The sequence below is a fragment of the Serinus canaria genome, chromosome W (genome assembly GCF_022539315.1).
Source record: "Serinus canaria isolate serCan28SL12 chromosome W, serCan2020, whole genome shotgun sequence".
Taxonomy (NCBI): Eukaryota; Metazoa; Chordata; class Aves; order Passeriformes; family Fringillidae; genus Serinus; species Serinus canaria.
Window position 1 is genome coordinate 1,047,110 of NC_066342.1, and position 17,456 is coordinate 1,064,565.

The window sequence follows — 17,456 nt, forward strand, 5'->3', positions numbered from 1 at the left end:
TGCTGGAAGAGCACCAGAATTATAAAACTCAGCACATACAGGTGTGAGGAGTCCATGCATGTTCACAGCAAGCTGGCAACATGCAGTGGCTCAGCCTTTGTTTCCCACAAAAATCCATTGGCAGAATCTGACAAGGAGCAGCCTGGGACGCTTGGCTGAGGCAGTGCCACCTCCAGGGCCCAGATCTCCACCCGAGCAGGGGACATAGCTAGCCACCGCTGGTGCTGTGGTTCCACTGCTGTACCTGAAAATTGGCTCCCTCCCCATTGCCTCCAGCCTCGCTTTGCAGTGCTTCACTGCCTCTTTCAACCTTTCAGCAGGCTAACTCTGGGCAGAGGAGGTCTGCCTGGGACTGTAGGCTTCAGAACTGCTGCAGTCCCTGTCAACCACCTGCCATCACTCTTCTCCTCATGAGATGGGGAAAGACCTCCTTGCCTCACCACATCCCCCGCTTGCCCAACTCCCAACACCCCAGCTGAGAAGGCTTGCAGTCCAGGCTAGGCAGCCACTGCAGCCATCTTTGTTACAAAACCTTGGACAGCTCTGGCGGCGATGGGCTGCAATCCCATGACTGGCTATCACCTGCCAGGCACAGCCCCCTGCACACCACTTACATCCTTCGGGTCCTTGTACCCCCATGTTAGAGACCCTTACCCTAGGATTTACATGCTGCACCTCCCTTTCTAGTTTCAGATCTTTTAATGGTACAAATTGTTTCCTCAACAGGCCACCAAACTCTCAAAGGAATTGGAAAGACAAGTCCCAGCAGAGACATTTATAGATGTCAAGGTTCCAGTTAGGGAAAGAAGTATGAGGGAGCTGTGAGAACATTACTCACGCTGCACACAAAGCTGTGGCCAGGATGTAAACACAGTCATGGTCCCACAGTTAGGTCTAGCCATGGCTAAAGATTTACAAGATCTGAGCTAGTGAGCTCCAGGTTCTGTTGTACCTGCCTGAGCTGCTAAGTGTTTAACAAGCTACAAATTATTTGTATTTTCATTGTAAACAGGTTGCTTAAATTGAAAATTTATTTTCTAGAAGCAAACACTACAGTTTAAGAAGGAAGTTGTTAGAAATAACAAAAAAAAATTCTAACTGCATGTTACATTTTCACAATAGTCCCTATAGAACACATACTTCGGTCCTTAAAAGTAAGCAACCAAATTAAACATCTATTTAAATGTTTCCTCATTCAAAATAATACTGAGTTACAGAATTTGTGTAAGAGACTACCATTTTCTGCACCATTAGCTAATTAAAAATTCCACTGCAAGCATGAAACAGCAGAAGCTGCATGATCCTCCTCTAGTGATCATCTCGCACAGGACAGACATCCAATTCCATCCTCATAAGCCTGCAGATGAAACATGCTTTTGCAACTGTTTTCAAAAAAAGCAGCTAATCCTTTCTTATATTGTATGAATAACTTAGCAGATCTCAAACTATTGATCAGCACCCTTTCCTCTCCCTGCCCTTCTTTCAGAAGTAGCCTGTGGCCTAATGCACGCCTCGGCCAGGTTTTGGGGTATCCCTGGCTGGCTGTCGCAGGTCTGGATAGCACAGTCCTGTTCAGCACAGCCTGCCTGGGCTCCCAGGCAGCTCCCAGCTGCAGCCTGCCTTAGCAAGCTCAGCTCTTAAGTGAGATCGGCTCTTTAGTGATTATCAGCTCATTTGTGATTTCAGCTCTTTAGCTTGCTAAGTGCCTTAGGCAGACGCAGGAAGAGAGAGGAGAAGGCTGTGTAAGGTTCCACAGAGATGTCTTTACTGAAGTCTTCTGCAAAGGTTCTCAGGGACAGCTCTTCTGTCAAACTGGGAAAAAGTAGGGGTTTTTATAGTATACGAGAGTTTTAGAAATTGTCCAATAGTAAGGGTCGAGGCGAAAGTGACCTATAGCCTTACAGAGAGATAAGCAAGGGTCCGAAGGCAGAAGAGGGGCTTCTTAGGTCTAGGCATTTCCTATCTTAGGCTGCTGAATGCCATGGAGGCATTGCAGGCCCCGTGCCTGCTAGAGTGGCCTCTCATGAATATTGTATATAAATCCACAAGTCTCAATTTCATGTTCACTTTTTATTTTGTGTCCAGACACACCTCACAGGTTTTTGTTCATTCCACCTTTTCCATTTCTCACTGCCTAGACCCCAGTGCTTTAGGCCAATTAGTTTCATTCAGCATAAATTCAAGCATTCACTTCATGTGACACAGCCCACTGCAGGCACCAGGCAAAAAGTGCAGCTGCATGCTGTCTCATTGCAAGCTACAGACCAGTACCTGCATAACACAGGGCACTCTGGGAACCAGCAGTATATACTTATTTAAAGGAAAGAACTCCTCCAGTGGTGCATAGGTATATAGTTTGGAGAGGTCTGTAGGTCTATAGAGACATTTGTGGCAGAAAGAGGATGACAAGGTGGCTGTTACAGAGGGCAACCAGAACTTGACTCTCCAAGTCAATCATCCCTCCTGCAGCTGCAGTAGGGAGGCATGGGGGACTCCAGTGGTAGAAGCAATTTCAGAAAAAAATTCTAGGGAAGAGGGGGTTGCAAAGGGAAGCACTTTCCAGTGGAGTTATTACTTGAGAAGAGCCTTTCACCCTTGTCCCTCAGTGAGGAGAGGTTTGGTCATGCCCCCACTGAATTCCCACCCAGGCTCAACAGATGTCTGTATAGAGGCAGCACTGGGCACAACAACAAAGCATCATTTCTCTCCTACCAAATTTGCAAGCTGTTCTTAAAAAGGAGAGATCAAACAGAATAAAAAAATAGCCCAACTGTGCTAACCAAATTATTGCCCTGCGATCAATATCACCTAACTGCTCAATTTACGTTGGACTTAAATTGCCTAAGTTAGTTTTATTAATTAGACACAACCAGATTGTTCCTTTAATTCCACTCATACAGATCTGGTGTCTATATGCATAAATGCCTAAAAATTTAGAGTTATGCAGCTAAGCATATTATACCCCCTCCATGTTATCAAAAGACAGGCTTCTTATCAGAAGCCAGGTATAAATCCAATAGCTATCTTTTACTTTCATGATTAACATCAGGCCACATTCTTTTCTCTGCACATAATCTCATCCCATATTATTTGCATCTCAGAACATAAAAAACTGTTGCCGTTAGTTTGGGGGAAGGCTCCCCGGGGAGTCCCCAGGGGGCCCCATAAGCTGTATGTTCACTGGTAGCAGCAGGCAGGCAAGGAGACTCCACACGGCTTCTGAGGGTGCTAATTAGATGAGGGTTTATTGGGGGTCCCACCCCCGGGAGCAGCATGGTTTCTGAGGGAGAAGGGGGGGAAGGGGGAGTGCCTAGGGAGAGAAGGGCTAAGAGAGAGCAAAGGGCCAAGAGAGCGTTTCGTCTCCCTCGCACAGCTTAACAGGGAGATTCAAAGTGGGCGCAGAATAAGACTTGGACCAATGGGATTACAGATGCACGATACTTCAGGGGAGGATCACAGGGTTGGAATAAACTGTACATTTTCGAGGGGTGAGACAGAGCATACCATTTAACTAAAATGTAACACCACAATTCACCCTTTTTTCGTTAGAAAGAAAAGATAAATATGACAATTAACAATTAAAAAAATGAAGCAGTAATTACATAGTTTCACAGCACAAAAATAAATACAATTGCAGTGAGGATTATGTTTTAAACAGTCAATTTGACCTTGATGTTTGCCTTTGGTGGTAGGTATTAAAGATAAAAGGAGCATTTAATATTAATAAACGGGTTATGTGGGTCCATATTGCAGATTTTAACTAATTTAAAGCATGGGCGAGTGCTTAAAGGGCTTTGGCCTTTGGCACCAAGTTCATATGAGAGTTTTGGGATTGGCCTTTTCAGCATGACTGGCCCAATGATGTCTAACTTTTTCCAAATGGCTTTTCGGACCACCGCAGCCCCCAGTTTTAGGCTGAGGTGCCGACTTCTGCTCCCCCTCTCAGGGACAGGGAATCATCTGGAGCCCCCTGGACTCCAGGCAGGTTTGAGGCCTCAGATTCTCACCCTTGGATGTGAGCTTTACCATGGCTTTCACCTTCCAACCGGTTTAACCCAGCAGACCCCTGGTTTTAGGTGGTTAAAAGAAAAACAAAAAGAAAAAAAAGAAATTCAGCTTCAGCTACTACCTATACTCAGGGAGCATTCACCACAAAACCGTCAAAATACTTTCTCAGACACGATTTTAGTTTATCAGTCACCCTCAGAACCTACTGAGGACAGCATAAACCCAACAGTGATTATGATTCAGCAGTCTAATACTATCTGAACACTCGCTATTAAAGAAACAATCGAAAACTGCTTCTCGTTGGTTTTACCCTTGTGACCTGACAGGCCCCTGCTTTCTAAAACTGAAAACAGGACAATCTGCAATATGAACACACATTTAAACTAGAAAAGCATAATTATAAAAACTACTTCATGGGAACGGGAGGGAAATGGAGAGAAGACAGGTATTGGATCAGAATGATAAAAAGGTTAGAGGGTTTTAGGATAAAAGTTCTAGCTGACGAGCTCTTTTCAGCTAGAACAAGTAGATAGCGATTGGGAACTGGGGAGGTTACAGGGAGCCAGGGACTCTGCGAAAGAAAAACCTTTTCGGGGTACCCTGCACCTTCGAGCAGTTTGCTCCCGGTGAACTACCCAAAATAAGGAAAAAAGGGGTGTGGATTGCAGAGAAGGATATTATCCTGCTCTTGGAGTAACAGGGGAAGGAGATCGTAAAGTAGAATTTTCAATTCAACAAAATGTTGAGGCTTAGCCGTGTGGCTGCTGTGCTGGGCTTAGCAGGACGGAGTGGACTCCTGGGGGTTTGTTAAGGGGAAGGCAGGTTAGGGATGGAGTTAGGGAGAAAGAGCAGCGATGGGGAGAGAGAGTAAAACCGAGGAAGGAGGTCACAAAACTGACGAAATCAGTTTTCGGGGGGGGTGCGGGGCTCGGGCAAAGCTGAAAACTGCTTCTTGCTCGTCTGGTGGCTCCCCCGCGGAAACTGGTGGGCTTTGGTTTCTTCTTTCGCCGCTGCTGTAGTCCAGGGCAGCGGCCGCTCAGGTTCGGCGATCCGCACGGCCCGCCCGCTCTGCGGGGCTCTCCCCTGCCGGCTCTGGGCAGGGGGCGGCGGCTCCGAGCAGCCACGTGGTGACGACGTGGCGCAGGGGAGCCGGCAGCTGCTGGCAGTGATCTGAAAAGCCGCGCTGGCTGCGATGGTGGCGCGGTGTCTCGCGGGGCCTCTGCGCGGTGGTGGCGGGGCCACCCGAGGTTGCGGCAGAGGCCCCGGCGCAGCCACCCCGCGATGCTGGAGGCGGCGCTGAAGCGGTGCTCCACGGGGTTCTGTGCTGTGCTAGCGGGGCGATGAAGGTCCATTTTCGTCTTAGGGTTGTCGGTACTCGAGCCGCACGTTGGGAGCAATTTGTTGCAGTTCGTTTGGAGGGAGTCCCCGAGGGGCCCCCTAAACTGTATGTTCACTGGTAGCAGCAGGCAGGCAAGGAGACTCCACACGGCTTCTGAGGGTGCTAATTAGATGAGGGTTTATTGGGGGTCCCACCCCCGGGAGCAGCATGGTTTCTGAGGGAAAAGGGGGAGGGGGAGAGTCTAGGGAGAGAAGGGCTAAGAGAGAGCAAAGGGCCAAGAGAGCGTTTCGTCTCCCTCACACAGTTTAACCGGGAGATTCAAAGTGGGCGCGGAATAAGACTTGGGCCAATGGGATTACAGATGCATGATACTTCAGGGGAGGATCACAGGCTTGGAATAAACTATACATTTTCGAGGGGTGAGACCGAGCATACCATTTAACTAAAGTGTAACACCACACAAAACTATCATGGCATAAGATGGACTGTATGCTTCATAAGAGGAGGAGGGGTTTGGCCACAGAGAGCCAGTCCCTGATATGAACGCAAGCAGGTAGCTATTGGTCAATAGCTGGGTTGTAACCAGAGTCGAACGCGGAGTCTTTTGAATAGCCTATAAAAAGGGCTGTGTACACCAATAAAGGCTCTCTGCTGCATGAAACCTCAATGTTGTGTCATCTCTCAGTCTCCCAACACACCATGACACAAAACATCACAAAAAAAGAATGCAAATTACATTAATTAAATTGTTTGAATTTTTAATTGAGATTCATGTTTGTTTTGCAAGTTTCTCCAAAGCTAGCTACGATGAAACACAAGAATCATTTTGAATGATACTAAATAAAAGCACAAATCTCAAGAAATAATTTTGCATTTGGAGAAGACTGAATAGAAAAGCCTGATTTTATGCAAGATCTACAGGAATACCAAGAGCATTAGGGAACATCCTTGCAAAAATTCCTCCCTTCACTTAGGGCTTTGAAAACAAAGTTTTTCAGAAATAGGGAGGCACTTCTAATCTCAAGGCAATAATTGAGAATTGGAAGTTTTTATCATCCTTAAACATAGAGCCAGACAAGTATTTTCTAAACAAACTTAAGATTAATAGGTCATTACTGTAAAGTTATTAAAATTATATTGATTCTTGCCACTGGGATCTGGCACTGTACTTAACAGTCACTCAGTTGTTCCTAATTTATTGGATTAAGAAAATAATGCAATATTTCATGGATGCTATTGTTTTGTTGCCTAATACTGATTAAAATATTTGCACTCCTACTTTTCAATTCACATTTTAGCATTCATACCCATGGCTTTTACTTTTAGTACAAAGTCTTTGTGTCAAGTGTCAGAATTTCATTAAAAGAAGTTAGGAACCTGATACCATATAGACAAGCCTTCTCTATATGTTTAAAAATATTCCTTTTCAAAAACGAGAATTTATAAACGAAGTGTCTGCTGGTAGCTTTCTTCCAGCTCATGTTTACCACAGATTCTACTGAGCTTTTCCTAATTTAAAGTGTCCCTTTTAGAGTGTCCTTCTGCCTCCACATGGAATGTTTCCTTCCTCATCCCTTCCTAAATTTCATTAAAAAAACCCTAAATTAGTAGCTGACAATTTTAAGCAAAAATATAAAGCGCTATATAACATTATCCGCATTGCCTTTTATTGAACTAGGTTGAACACTCTCTCTAGGAGCTTTGTGGAAATTTCACTCCTGTTGAAAAGGCACAGTATTTTTGTGCTCTGAGACCTCCAGCAACAATGTTTTTTCCCCAGCCTGAAAGTTAGGGACTGCTGTTAGGAAACAGCAAACAAGCAGTCTGCCCAGAAAATTCACAGGTACCTGATTATCCACTTACATTAGAACCCACCAGATTTTACTGATTCTTCTGCCACAGACACCCTGCAAATCTATAACAAGAGTTTGCTTCTATAGCAAGAAGAGAAGAGGCAAAGTTACTCATCCTAGGGATGATGTAAATGATACAAGCTGTTCATTGTTAAAATCCTAACAAAGCTGTGGTGGTTTCTGTTCCATGGCATTACATGAATGGTTAAGTTATTTTTCACATATGAGAGGTTTAGTTCTACATGAAGAAAACTAACTTTGATCCACTTGTCCAGCTTCCTAAGGACAGCATATTGTAAAGGTGACCACAGACCATTGGTTCAAAAACCAATGTAAAAGCTAGCAAAAATAATTGGGTACTTAATTCCTAAAGCTGCACAGTGTGGTCATTTGTCCTAGTTATTCACCTTTTCATTTTGTGTGTCCACTAATTGTTGAGTTTTTAAGTCTTCAGCTTGTTCATGATCTTCCATATCTGCATCATCTACTTGACTGGTTTCATTTTCTTCTGCTTCTCCTTGATCAACACTTTCATATTTTACTTGTTCAAGGTCTGTTCCATCTATAAGTTCTGCCTGTACTTCTTCCATCTGTATTTGATTTACACGCCCAAAATGAAATTGCTCCACATGTACTTCAGCACCTTGTTCAGTCTGAATGTGTTCAACTTCTAAATAACTAATTTGTACCTGTTCTTGCAGTTCCTCCATCTGTGTGCCTTTCACTTGATTGTCCTGTATGAGATCCTGGTGCATCTGTTCCACAGTTACCTGTGCCGGATCCACTTGAACCTGAATTACTGGTAGGACATGGACTTGCTCCACTTGTTCTATTATAGTCATTGATGTTACTGGTTCAGCTTCCATAGCTTCCACTGGAAGAATCTCTTCTGTCACTATTTGTTCTGAAATATTGTGCATATCTTTGAGATGCCTTCTTAGCTCACTGCCTTGCATAAACCACAAATCACATAAGGTACAGTGGTTGGGTTTGACACCTGTATGTATTACCAAATGATTTTTAAATTGATCCCAGCTGTTAAACACACTGTTACAAACCTGAAACAAAAGATACAGTGTGTTAAACAGTGCCAAGAGAAATATAACTAAGTATAGTGCCTATTTCAGATCATGGCTTCACATAGCGTAGCTTCTTGCTACTTGGATTAAAAAACCCCACCATGTATGTTAGAGGTAAAAGCAGAGAAATCAGCTTCAAATGAACAGAAGACCTGGTATTTATTTATTTTTAAGATAAAGTGTGCCATTTTGACTTGTGCATACAGAGGATACCTACAAAACTAATCAGCCAGTACAGCATGTACAAGCTTTCCTATTTTAACTTTATGTGAAATTCACATACAGATTCACACCCCAATAAACATCTGATGCTAGAATTTTGAGTGGAAATCTATTTATGTAATAATATCATATGATCAAAGTTCAATTCAAACTGTCCTTTTACTGAAGTTCTAGATGCAGTACTAATAGCCTACTCTTATTTATCAGTTTTCATTTGTTCATGGTATTGTAAGATTTAGCTGGATAGACTAAACTCTCACATTTTGCCATTTCAAAAAAAAAAATATTTGAGCAATTTTAGCAAATAAAAATCTCTTAAAACTCCATCTTTTTAGTCTCTTCCAGCTAAAAGTACTGCTTTGACTGCAGACATACTATTTTCATAAAGCACATGAGCACACTTCCCTTCAGCTGGCAGTGAGGTAAGTAGCTTGAAAACAATACACAAAGACTGCCAAAATTAATGAGGCGCCAGGGTAGAAGAGAGAGAAGAGTGGGGTTGAGTCAGGCTTGGAGCAAAGAAACAGGGTCAGGGGTTTCTGTCCATACAAGTGCTCTTAGCTTCAGAAAGAAGCAAAGAACATGCATTTCACTGTTGGAACCCCTTCACTGTTGGCAAATAATTTTGAAACAGAATGTTCCATCTCCTCAATTTACAACAACAGCACAAAAGGATGATGGAGTATCTGACAGGGATTAACTCAAGGAATGGGTCTGTGTAATGGAGCTGAATACCCCCATTTTGCTGTTGAAATCTTAATACCACATTTGTGATGCTAGCAACATGCTTTTTGTATATGCGTGTCCCATAGGCTCATGCTTTAGAAAGAAGTTCCACACACAGACTTCTTAAAATACTAACCTTATAGATAAGTACTCAAAATTATTTAGTCATACATAAAGGTAATGACTATGAGTAATGCCCAAGCACATAATTACTGTTCTTGCCATGTGGAGCCTAATTCAGTACTCACGGCATTCACTGAAGAGCATCCAAAGTGCTCATCAAGCAAGTGCAATTTTGTTTTTTCCTTCTTGTTCAGTGAGCCAAGATTTTATTTATTGAACACTATTCAAATTCAGTTTTAAACAGAAAAAAAATCAAGAATTTATGCAAGAATTCTTGTAGTTGCTGCAGGCTGAAATAACACTAACCCATATTCACAGTTATCTGCAACAGAAAGCTACAAGGTGAAGTAATTAAACCAAAGGCTAACAAAGACAAAACAGTATCTTCAGTGAAGCTCCTAGGTATAATTTTGCATTATATAGTAGCTCTCATGTTCAAAACAAACTTATCTTTTCAGACAAAGGCATGCTCCCAATAAGTAACTTTAGTCTAGTATAACAACTAAGCAATGCCACAGCGTCGGTGAAACTTCTGATTAAATGATGAACTTATTCACCTCCTGCAGTATTTGCTGCTTTCTGTGAATAAGACCATTCTTTTTTTCAAACAAATAAAGCCAATATCTAACAGTTTTCTTTATTATATGACCCAGTTTAACCTCAAATCACAGCAATTCTGTGAACTGAATAAGGTGAGAGCCTTATTTGAGACTGTCACAGCAGTGGGGCAGCAAAATGGCAAATAAAAATGCTACAACCAACCTCAGCTCTCATATTTTCTAGCTTTTCAGAATATTCTTCTGAACAGCTTTTCACATGTCAGTTGCATAGTAACCAAGTACCCTAGCTATCCATCTACAGCATTTATATTTGCTTAAAAGACTTTACAGATTGTCACCATAACTTGAAATGACCAACCAGTCAGTATATTGGTATTAAACAGAAAAATAATAAATTAGGAAATTGTCACCATTGAGTCAGAGATAACACACAGTTGAATCAGAAGGCAAAGTAGGACAGACCTCATTTATTTCATCCTCTCTTCTTTTATAGCGTAGTTCACTATGGGTGGACCTGATTGGTCATTTAATCAATACATTTCACCTGTTTGGCTAATTAACAAGACACCCATTTGTAAACAATCTTATGAGAAAAACAGCAAAACAGATTATTAGAAAAACACCACCTGCAGGTTGTTTTAATATTTGGCTATCAATGTTTATCTCCAGCTCCCTACAGCTTCCCAGGCTGATTCTAGGAAAACTTAGCTATAAGCTTTCTCTCTCTCTGGCTAGAGAGCTACCATCACAGGAAATAAAATAGTACTTTGTATTTTGGACTTTAGTGAAGCATGCTCACAAGGAGGAAAGGCCTAGGTCTGTGCATCAAGAAGCAGAAAGATTAGTAAGATGCAGATGAACACTTACCTACTCACAAGAATCTAACTGATTAACTATTATGAAGCTCCATATCAGTAATTTCATATTTTAAATAGAACTACTTAGATATAAGAATTTACCTTCATGTCATGGTTGAATGCAGCCTTTATAATTTATTTTGCTAAAAATAGTTCTTGGATACAAAAGTCCACTCTCTATGCCTTTCCTGCTCAGTACTCTCACACTCCCTCCCTCAGCACAGGAAGGTGTCTAGCCTCAAACTCTGCTACTTCTATTACCCACCTGACATTCGTACAGCTTCTTTCTTCCCTTTTTAGCTCCAGCTCCAGACTGACAGGCTGTCAGGTGACATTTGAGTGTACTATTCCTAGCAAAATGCTCATGGCAGTTTGGACATTCAAATGGTTTTTCACCTGTTAAGACAAACACGGGGATTTGTAAGTGTATAAAACCAGCCAGTTTTTGCTCAGCTCTTCCTTTTGTGTAGGTTGGATAAATATGCTGTAAAGATGTGGCCAACTGGACTATTCTACAGAAGAAAAAGACATTCTATGTAAATTTTATGTAAATAAAATTGCAAAAACCTAATGTGGAGTCATAACTCTCATTTATAAAAACACAACAGACTGGACAAAACAAAATAAAACCCACAGACATGATAAAGTAACATAATTCCCAGTGTCATTTAAGGTATATGCAGGTTTTTATGAAAGTTAGGCTATTATTCTGATGAAATATCTTAAAGAAATAGGAGCTATTTCTCTCTTTTCACCTGATAATAACAGTTAAAGACTCAACATTGGTATATACAAAGTGACACATTAAAGAAGGAGGTATTTAAATAATACAAAGTTTTATTTTCAAGAACAATGACAGCTTATGCTTGAGAGCTGAAACTAAGCTCCAGAAAAAGAAGTTGGCACAGAATGACCATGAAGTAACAATTCATTGGTATTAAAAGAAACCAGGCCCAGAAACTTTAATTCAAAGTAGTATACTGTTATTACCATCATCAAATAGTAACAAAGAGCAGCTGCTGTCTCTGTTTACTAATTTCATCATGCAGAAATACAATGAACTTCAAGAAAATTAAAGTACAAAAAATTGGTAACAGTGTGTTTCTTCTAAGTCTGATAATTAATCTGTGGAGGTACTGATACCAACATCACTATTGAAACAAACTATTTAATGAACTCCAAAAGAGGCTGAGACATTTCATTGAGTAACATAAGAATCTATTCTAGCTCAATTCAGTTTAAAAGCCTACATTTTCAGGGATGTCATAATTATTGCTAACTGAGATGGAAAGCAAATAAACCTGTATTTTTAGAAATAAAGATATTCAGCAGCATCTAACTTTTCAAAAGAAATCTACAAGTAGTCTATAATTCTCACTTATACACCCAAAGGCCATAGAAAAACATTAAATGGAGGGAACATTCCCCTGAATGCTTAAAGAAGGCTACACTTTTGGAAACTTTCATACAGGTAACGCAGAGTATGCTGAACTACTGTCTGTCTCGCAGATCAAAAATCACAGACATTGCACGAGCAACCAAATACATTGGTGAATCTAAAGAATACCCCAGGAGGTGATCTCCAGGAGTAAAAAACTGGACAAGGAAGGCAAGAGACTGGCATGGCTGAGTGGGGAACTGCTGGTCAAACTAAAGGGAAAGAAGGAAATGCACAGGTAGTGGGAACAAGGATAGCTATCCTGAGAAGAGTATAGAGATGGAGTTTGGTTGTAGTAGAGATGGGATGGGGAAGGCCAAGAACTGAACTTGGCAAGGGACACAAAGAATAACAGGAAGGGCTTCTACAGGTCTGTCAGCTAGAAAAGGAAGGTCAAATAAAGTGTTACCCCCTGATAAACAGTGCTGGAAAACTAGCAACAATGGAGAAAGAGAAGGCTGAGGTACTCAACTATTTTGACTCAATCTTCAATACCAACCTCTCTTCCCACACCTGTCAAATGGATGGACAGCAGGACGGGGACTGGGGGAGCAAAGTCCCTCCCACTCTAAGATCAGGCTCATGACCACCTGAGGAACCTGAATGCACATAAGTCCATGGGACCTGATAAAATGCATCCCAGAGTCCTGAGGGAATTGGCTGATGTAGTTGCCAAGCAACTCTCCACGATATTTGAAAAGCCATGGCAGTCAGGTGAAATCCCAGGTGACTGGAAAAAGAGAAACATTGTCCCTGTCTTTAAAAAGGGTAGAATTCACATATTTCACAGAATGACTAGGTTGGAAAAGACCTTCAAGATCATCGAGTCCAACCCATGCCCTAACACCTCTACTAAACCATGGCACCAAGTGCCACATCCAATCTTTTTTTAAACACATCCAGGGATGGTGATTCCACAACCTCCCCAGGCAGACCATTCCAGAACTTTATCACCCTTTCTGTAAAAAACTTTTTCCTAATATCCAACCTATATTTCCCTTGATGCAGCTTGAGACTGTGTCCTCTGGTTCTGTCAGTTGCTGCCTGGTGAAAGAGACCAACCCCCACCTGGCTACAGCCACCTTTCAGGAAGTTGTAGAGAGTGATAATGTCACCTCTGAGTCTCCTTTTCTCCAGGCTAAACAACCCCAGCTCCTTTAGTCGTTCCTCATAGGGCTTGTGTTCCAAGCCCCACACCAGCCTTATTGCCCTCCTCTGGATGTGCTCAAATGTCTCAATGTCCTTCCTAAACTGAGGGGCCCAGAACTGGACACAGTACTCAAGGTGTGACCTCACCAGTGCCGAATATAGGGGAAGGATGACTTCCCTGGTCCTGCTGGCCACAGTATTCCTGATACAGGCCAGGATGCCGTTGGCCTTCTTGGCCACCAGGGCACACTGCTGGCTCATGTTCAGCTGGCTATCTGCTGGGGACTGGTTACATGACAAAGGTCACATAGACATGCTCTGGAGAGCTGAGAATTGGAAAAGTACTAGACTCAGCTAATCTGAGGCCTCGCACTTGTGAAGACGCTGTGGCCTTGAGTATAGTTGTAGTTTGATAGCCGGATGATGTAACCGAGAGCGAAGCATGAGAAAAGAGAGATGTAAGACTTAAAGAATGAGGGAGCAAGATAAGAATTGATATTTATAATATAATCAATAGATTGCTTAGCTTACAGAATATGCATGAGCTTATTATGTATTGTGCTTAAATGTCTGATGCTCTAATCAATAAACGAAGCTTGCTGAACTCTCATATTGAGCGTCCCAACTTCCCTCACTGCGACAAATGGCTCCTTGAACAGGGACCCTAAAAGAGGGGAGAGGCGAAAGAGCTTGTGCTCCACACCTTGAAGAAAGACCCTTGAGAGGGGGTTGGCAAAAGAGCTAGTGCTCCATGCTCCAGGCGACCCTAGAGAAGAGTCTCAGCTTAACCTGTTGGCCACAGTCCAGTGCAGTATCCGTGTCAGTCCTGAAGCAGCACGGGAGGCAAAGAGCTAGTCTCCGGCCCCGGGCGACCTCACAAGAGGGTCTCGGCCGACGAACGCCGCCAACGTCTTGCAAGGGCTGCAACAGCGCTGGCATTTAAATTAGAAAGTAATAGAAAGACAAGCAGCGTATGATCTTTTTAAATGCTTTTTAGAAAAGTGAAGATTACAGGGTATTGACCTGGGAAAAGAGCTCCCGAGATTGCTTGCATATAGAGTTGCAAAAGAGTGTTTTGCAAACCCCAGCCAAGTTTTTGAAAAATTAGAGTGGCATAAGTTTGGAGATAAGTTGTGAGAAGCTGTGCTAGATGATTGTAAAACTGCAAAAAATATTTCTAAAACTTGGCAGATAGTTGCTAATGCATTAAAACAATACCAAGCAGAGCAGAAGGCTGCTCAGGCAGCCTCCGCTCGGCTGGGAATGCCTGTTCCTAGTGAGAATAACGGCGCCTCAACGTCTGTGTCTTCTTATCCCCTCCCCCCATCAACAAATACGGTGTACTTGCCGGAGGGGATGGTCTCAGCAGCGGCCGCCCGAGCCGTCCCCTCTGCACCACCGCTAACAGCGGGGGATTCGCCCCCCCCCCTCCGGCTGGAGGGGACGGCGAAGAAAAAACAGAAGAAATGCTTGACCCAGAGGCAGTGCGAATTGCTAATGAAAGGCGCAAAGTTTGGCGAGAACTTGCAGGAGAGGCGATAGCCGCAAGTGACCGAGCGGCTGCTGATGCCTTACTTGAAGTAGCTTGTCCAGTAGTTTACACACCGAATCCTGCCAGAAGCTTGCAAGCCATGATTACTACTTTAAATTAGAAGTGGCTGGCACAACTTTGTGCCACTGTAAGCGAGTGCAGTATCCATAGAGAACCCACCCGCCAGATGTTGAATTATTTGTGGAGAGAAAACATACTGTTGCCATCAGATATTAAAAGCCTCATGAAGCTAGTGCTCACCCAACATCAACAATTGTTGCTTAATGTTCACTGGCAGGCTGCGTGCCAAGAGTCTGTAGCTACCCTGAGACAGCCAGGAGATCCGCTATATGGAGTTACCCTAGAAGAGCTTATGGAGATAGAGGCATACTTAAGAACAGAGGTGCAAGCGTTAATCAGGCCCGAGAAGTTAAGGGAGGCGATGAAGTTAGCCCAGGTGGGGCTCGATAGAGTGAAATCCCCAGGGGGTATTCCCTCATACATGAGCATTAAACAAGAAAGAGAAGAGCCATTTAAGTTTTTTATTGACAGAGTGGCAAATGCTATTCAGACAACAAGAGTCCCTGATTATATGCACAGAGCACTACTAAAGCAATGTGCCTTACAAAATTACAATTCCACCACTCAGAATATACTTGTTACAGTCCCTAGTACCTAAACTGTTGAAGAAACTTTAGAACGAATGACTCAGGTACCGGTGGGGCCGCAAGCTATGTTAGTAGAGGCAGTAAAAAAATTGAGAAATAGTTTAAAAGAGCAAGCGCAAGCGATGTAGAGTCAAGTGTTGGCCACCCTTGCCCCCTTGCAAGCGTCAGTAAATCAACCTCAAGAAAAGAGACCATCACGACTCCGATGCTACCGCTGTAGAATTGCTAGTCATGTTAGACGGAATTGTACAAAAAGAGCTGTGTAGTGCCGGCGCTGCAAGTCCGACGCTCACAGTGACTTAGCCTGCCGGCGCGTCTCGAAAAACGAGAAGCAGAGTGGGGGGGGTCGCCCCGCTCCGACACAAGTGGCAGCCCAGAACCCGAGCGCCTTCCCAGCACAAGCGCCTCCTCCCTCCGCCCCGCAACCAGCGGAAGCCTCAGTTTAGACCTAGCAACCTCAATAGATTGTACCTTAATAGACTGCAAGCCGCAACGCATCCAAACCAGAATCAAAAAGCCTGTTACAGCAGGCAGACAACCAGTGAGAGCTTTACTGATTGGATGCTCATCTACCAGCATGTTGGAACTTACTGTTCTTGTTAGACTAATTGATGCTGATTATACAAGTGAAATACAAATAATAGCACAAACATTATTCCCACCGTTGTTTATTCCAGCCGGATCAAAGACTGCTCAATTGATTCCCTTGCCTCAATCAACTAGAAGAACTTTACCGTTTAGTGAGCAGCAATGTGGTGAAAGTAGTTTTAGTTCCACAAGAACAATGGCATTGCTAACAGTAGACTTAAGGCATCATCCTAAAAAACATATTGACGTTCAGTATCAGAGTCAAACCATCGCCCTAGTTGTGCTCCTAGACACAGGCACAAATGTCAGTATCATAGAGACGCAGAAATGGCCACCTCAGTGGCCCACCCATGTGGCAAGTGCCACAGTCACAAGAGTAAGAAGACTCACGCTTGCACAAAAATGCCCTCTGCTGAAAATTATTATAGAGAGAAAGACTGTTACCTGCACAGTTTCTGTAATACCACTCCCTGAGGGTGTCCACGCCTTGCTAGGCCGTGATGTGTTAGCACAGTTAAAAATAGTCCTTACCACAGATCTCCCTTTATACCCAATCCCACTCCGATAGAAAACAGAAGACCCAGTGTGAGTTGAGCAATGGCCTCTAAAAAGAGAAAGTCTCATTCAGGCACACAAGCTAGTACAGGAGCAGTTTGACCAAAGACATCTCCGTTTATCTGTTAGCCCTTAGAATACTCCTGTTTTTGTAATCAAGAAGAAATCTAGCAAATATCGGCTCCTGCATGATCTACGTGACGTTAATGATCAGATGCATAGTATAAGAGCCTTGCAACCCAGACTGCCTAATCCTGCAATGCTTCCTGAAAGATGGTCTCTCCTCATTATTGATTTAAAAAACTACTTTTTCACCATCGCCTTGCATAAAGCAGATAAGCAGCGCTTTGCTTTTACCTTGCCTGCGTTAAATCGAGAAAAGCCTGCCCAGAGATATGAATGGACTGTACTCCCACAAGGCATGCGTTACTCACTGACTCTTTTTCAATTGTATGTTGATGCAGCCTTACAGCCAATTCGAAAGGCGTAGCCCGAAACTATCATTTACCATTATATAAATGACATTCTTTTTGCTCAATAATCACCGTTCTCTCCAGAGCAGAAACAACAACTAGCTCAACAACTCCAGCAACAAAGCCTAGTGATTGCTGCAGAGAATGTGCAAGAAACGAGCCCTTAGAAATACCTAGAGTAGAAAATCACTGACCAACATATCCAGCCTCAAAAACTCACTATTATGATTGATCTTCAAACACTCCATGATGCTCAACAGCTACTAAAAGATCTGCAATAGCTTCAC

The 17,456-nt window shown here is 43.0% G+C and overlaps 2 protein-coding genes across 4 annotated transcripts in view; both read right to left on the reverse strand.

Annotated features, from left to right (window-relative positions):
- The window catches only part of LOC127060973 (uncharacterized), a 959,777-nt gene that overhangs the window by 854,498 nt on the left and 87,823 nt on the right, over positions 1–17,456 (reverse strand). The gene's annotated exons all lie outside the window — the stretch shown is intronic.
- LOC103824902 (zinc finger protein 131-like) overlaps positions 1,122–17,456 on the reverse strand; it is a 54,055-nt gene continuing 37,720 nt past the window's right edge. For all 3 annotated transcript variants that reach the window (XM_050986358.1, XM_050986357.1, XM_050986356.1), the window contains 2 exons: positions 11,033–11,163; positions 1,122–8,258 (listed from right to left, as the gene is read on the reverse strand). In XM_050986358.1, coding sequence (XP_050842315.1) covers positions 7,596–8,258; positions 11,033–11,163 — 794 coding nt within the window. In that variant the 3' untranslated portion in view covers positions 1,122–7,595. The remainder of the gene's footprint in view (positions 8,259–11,032; positions 11,164–17,456) is intronic.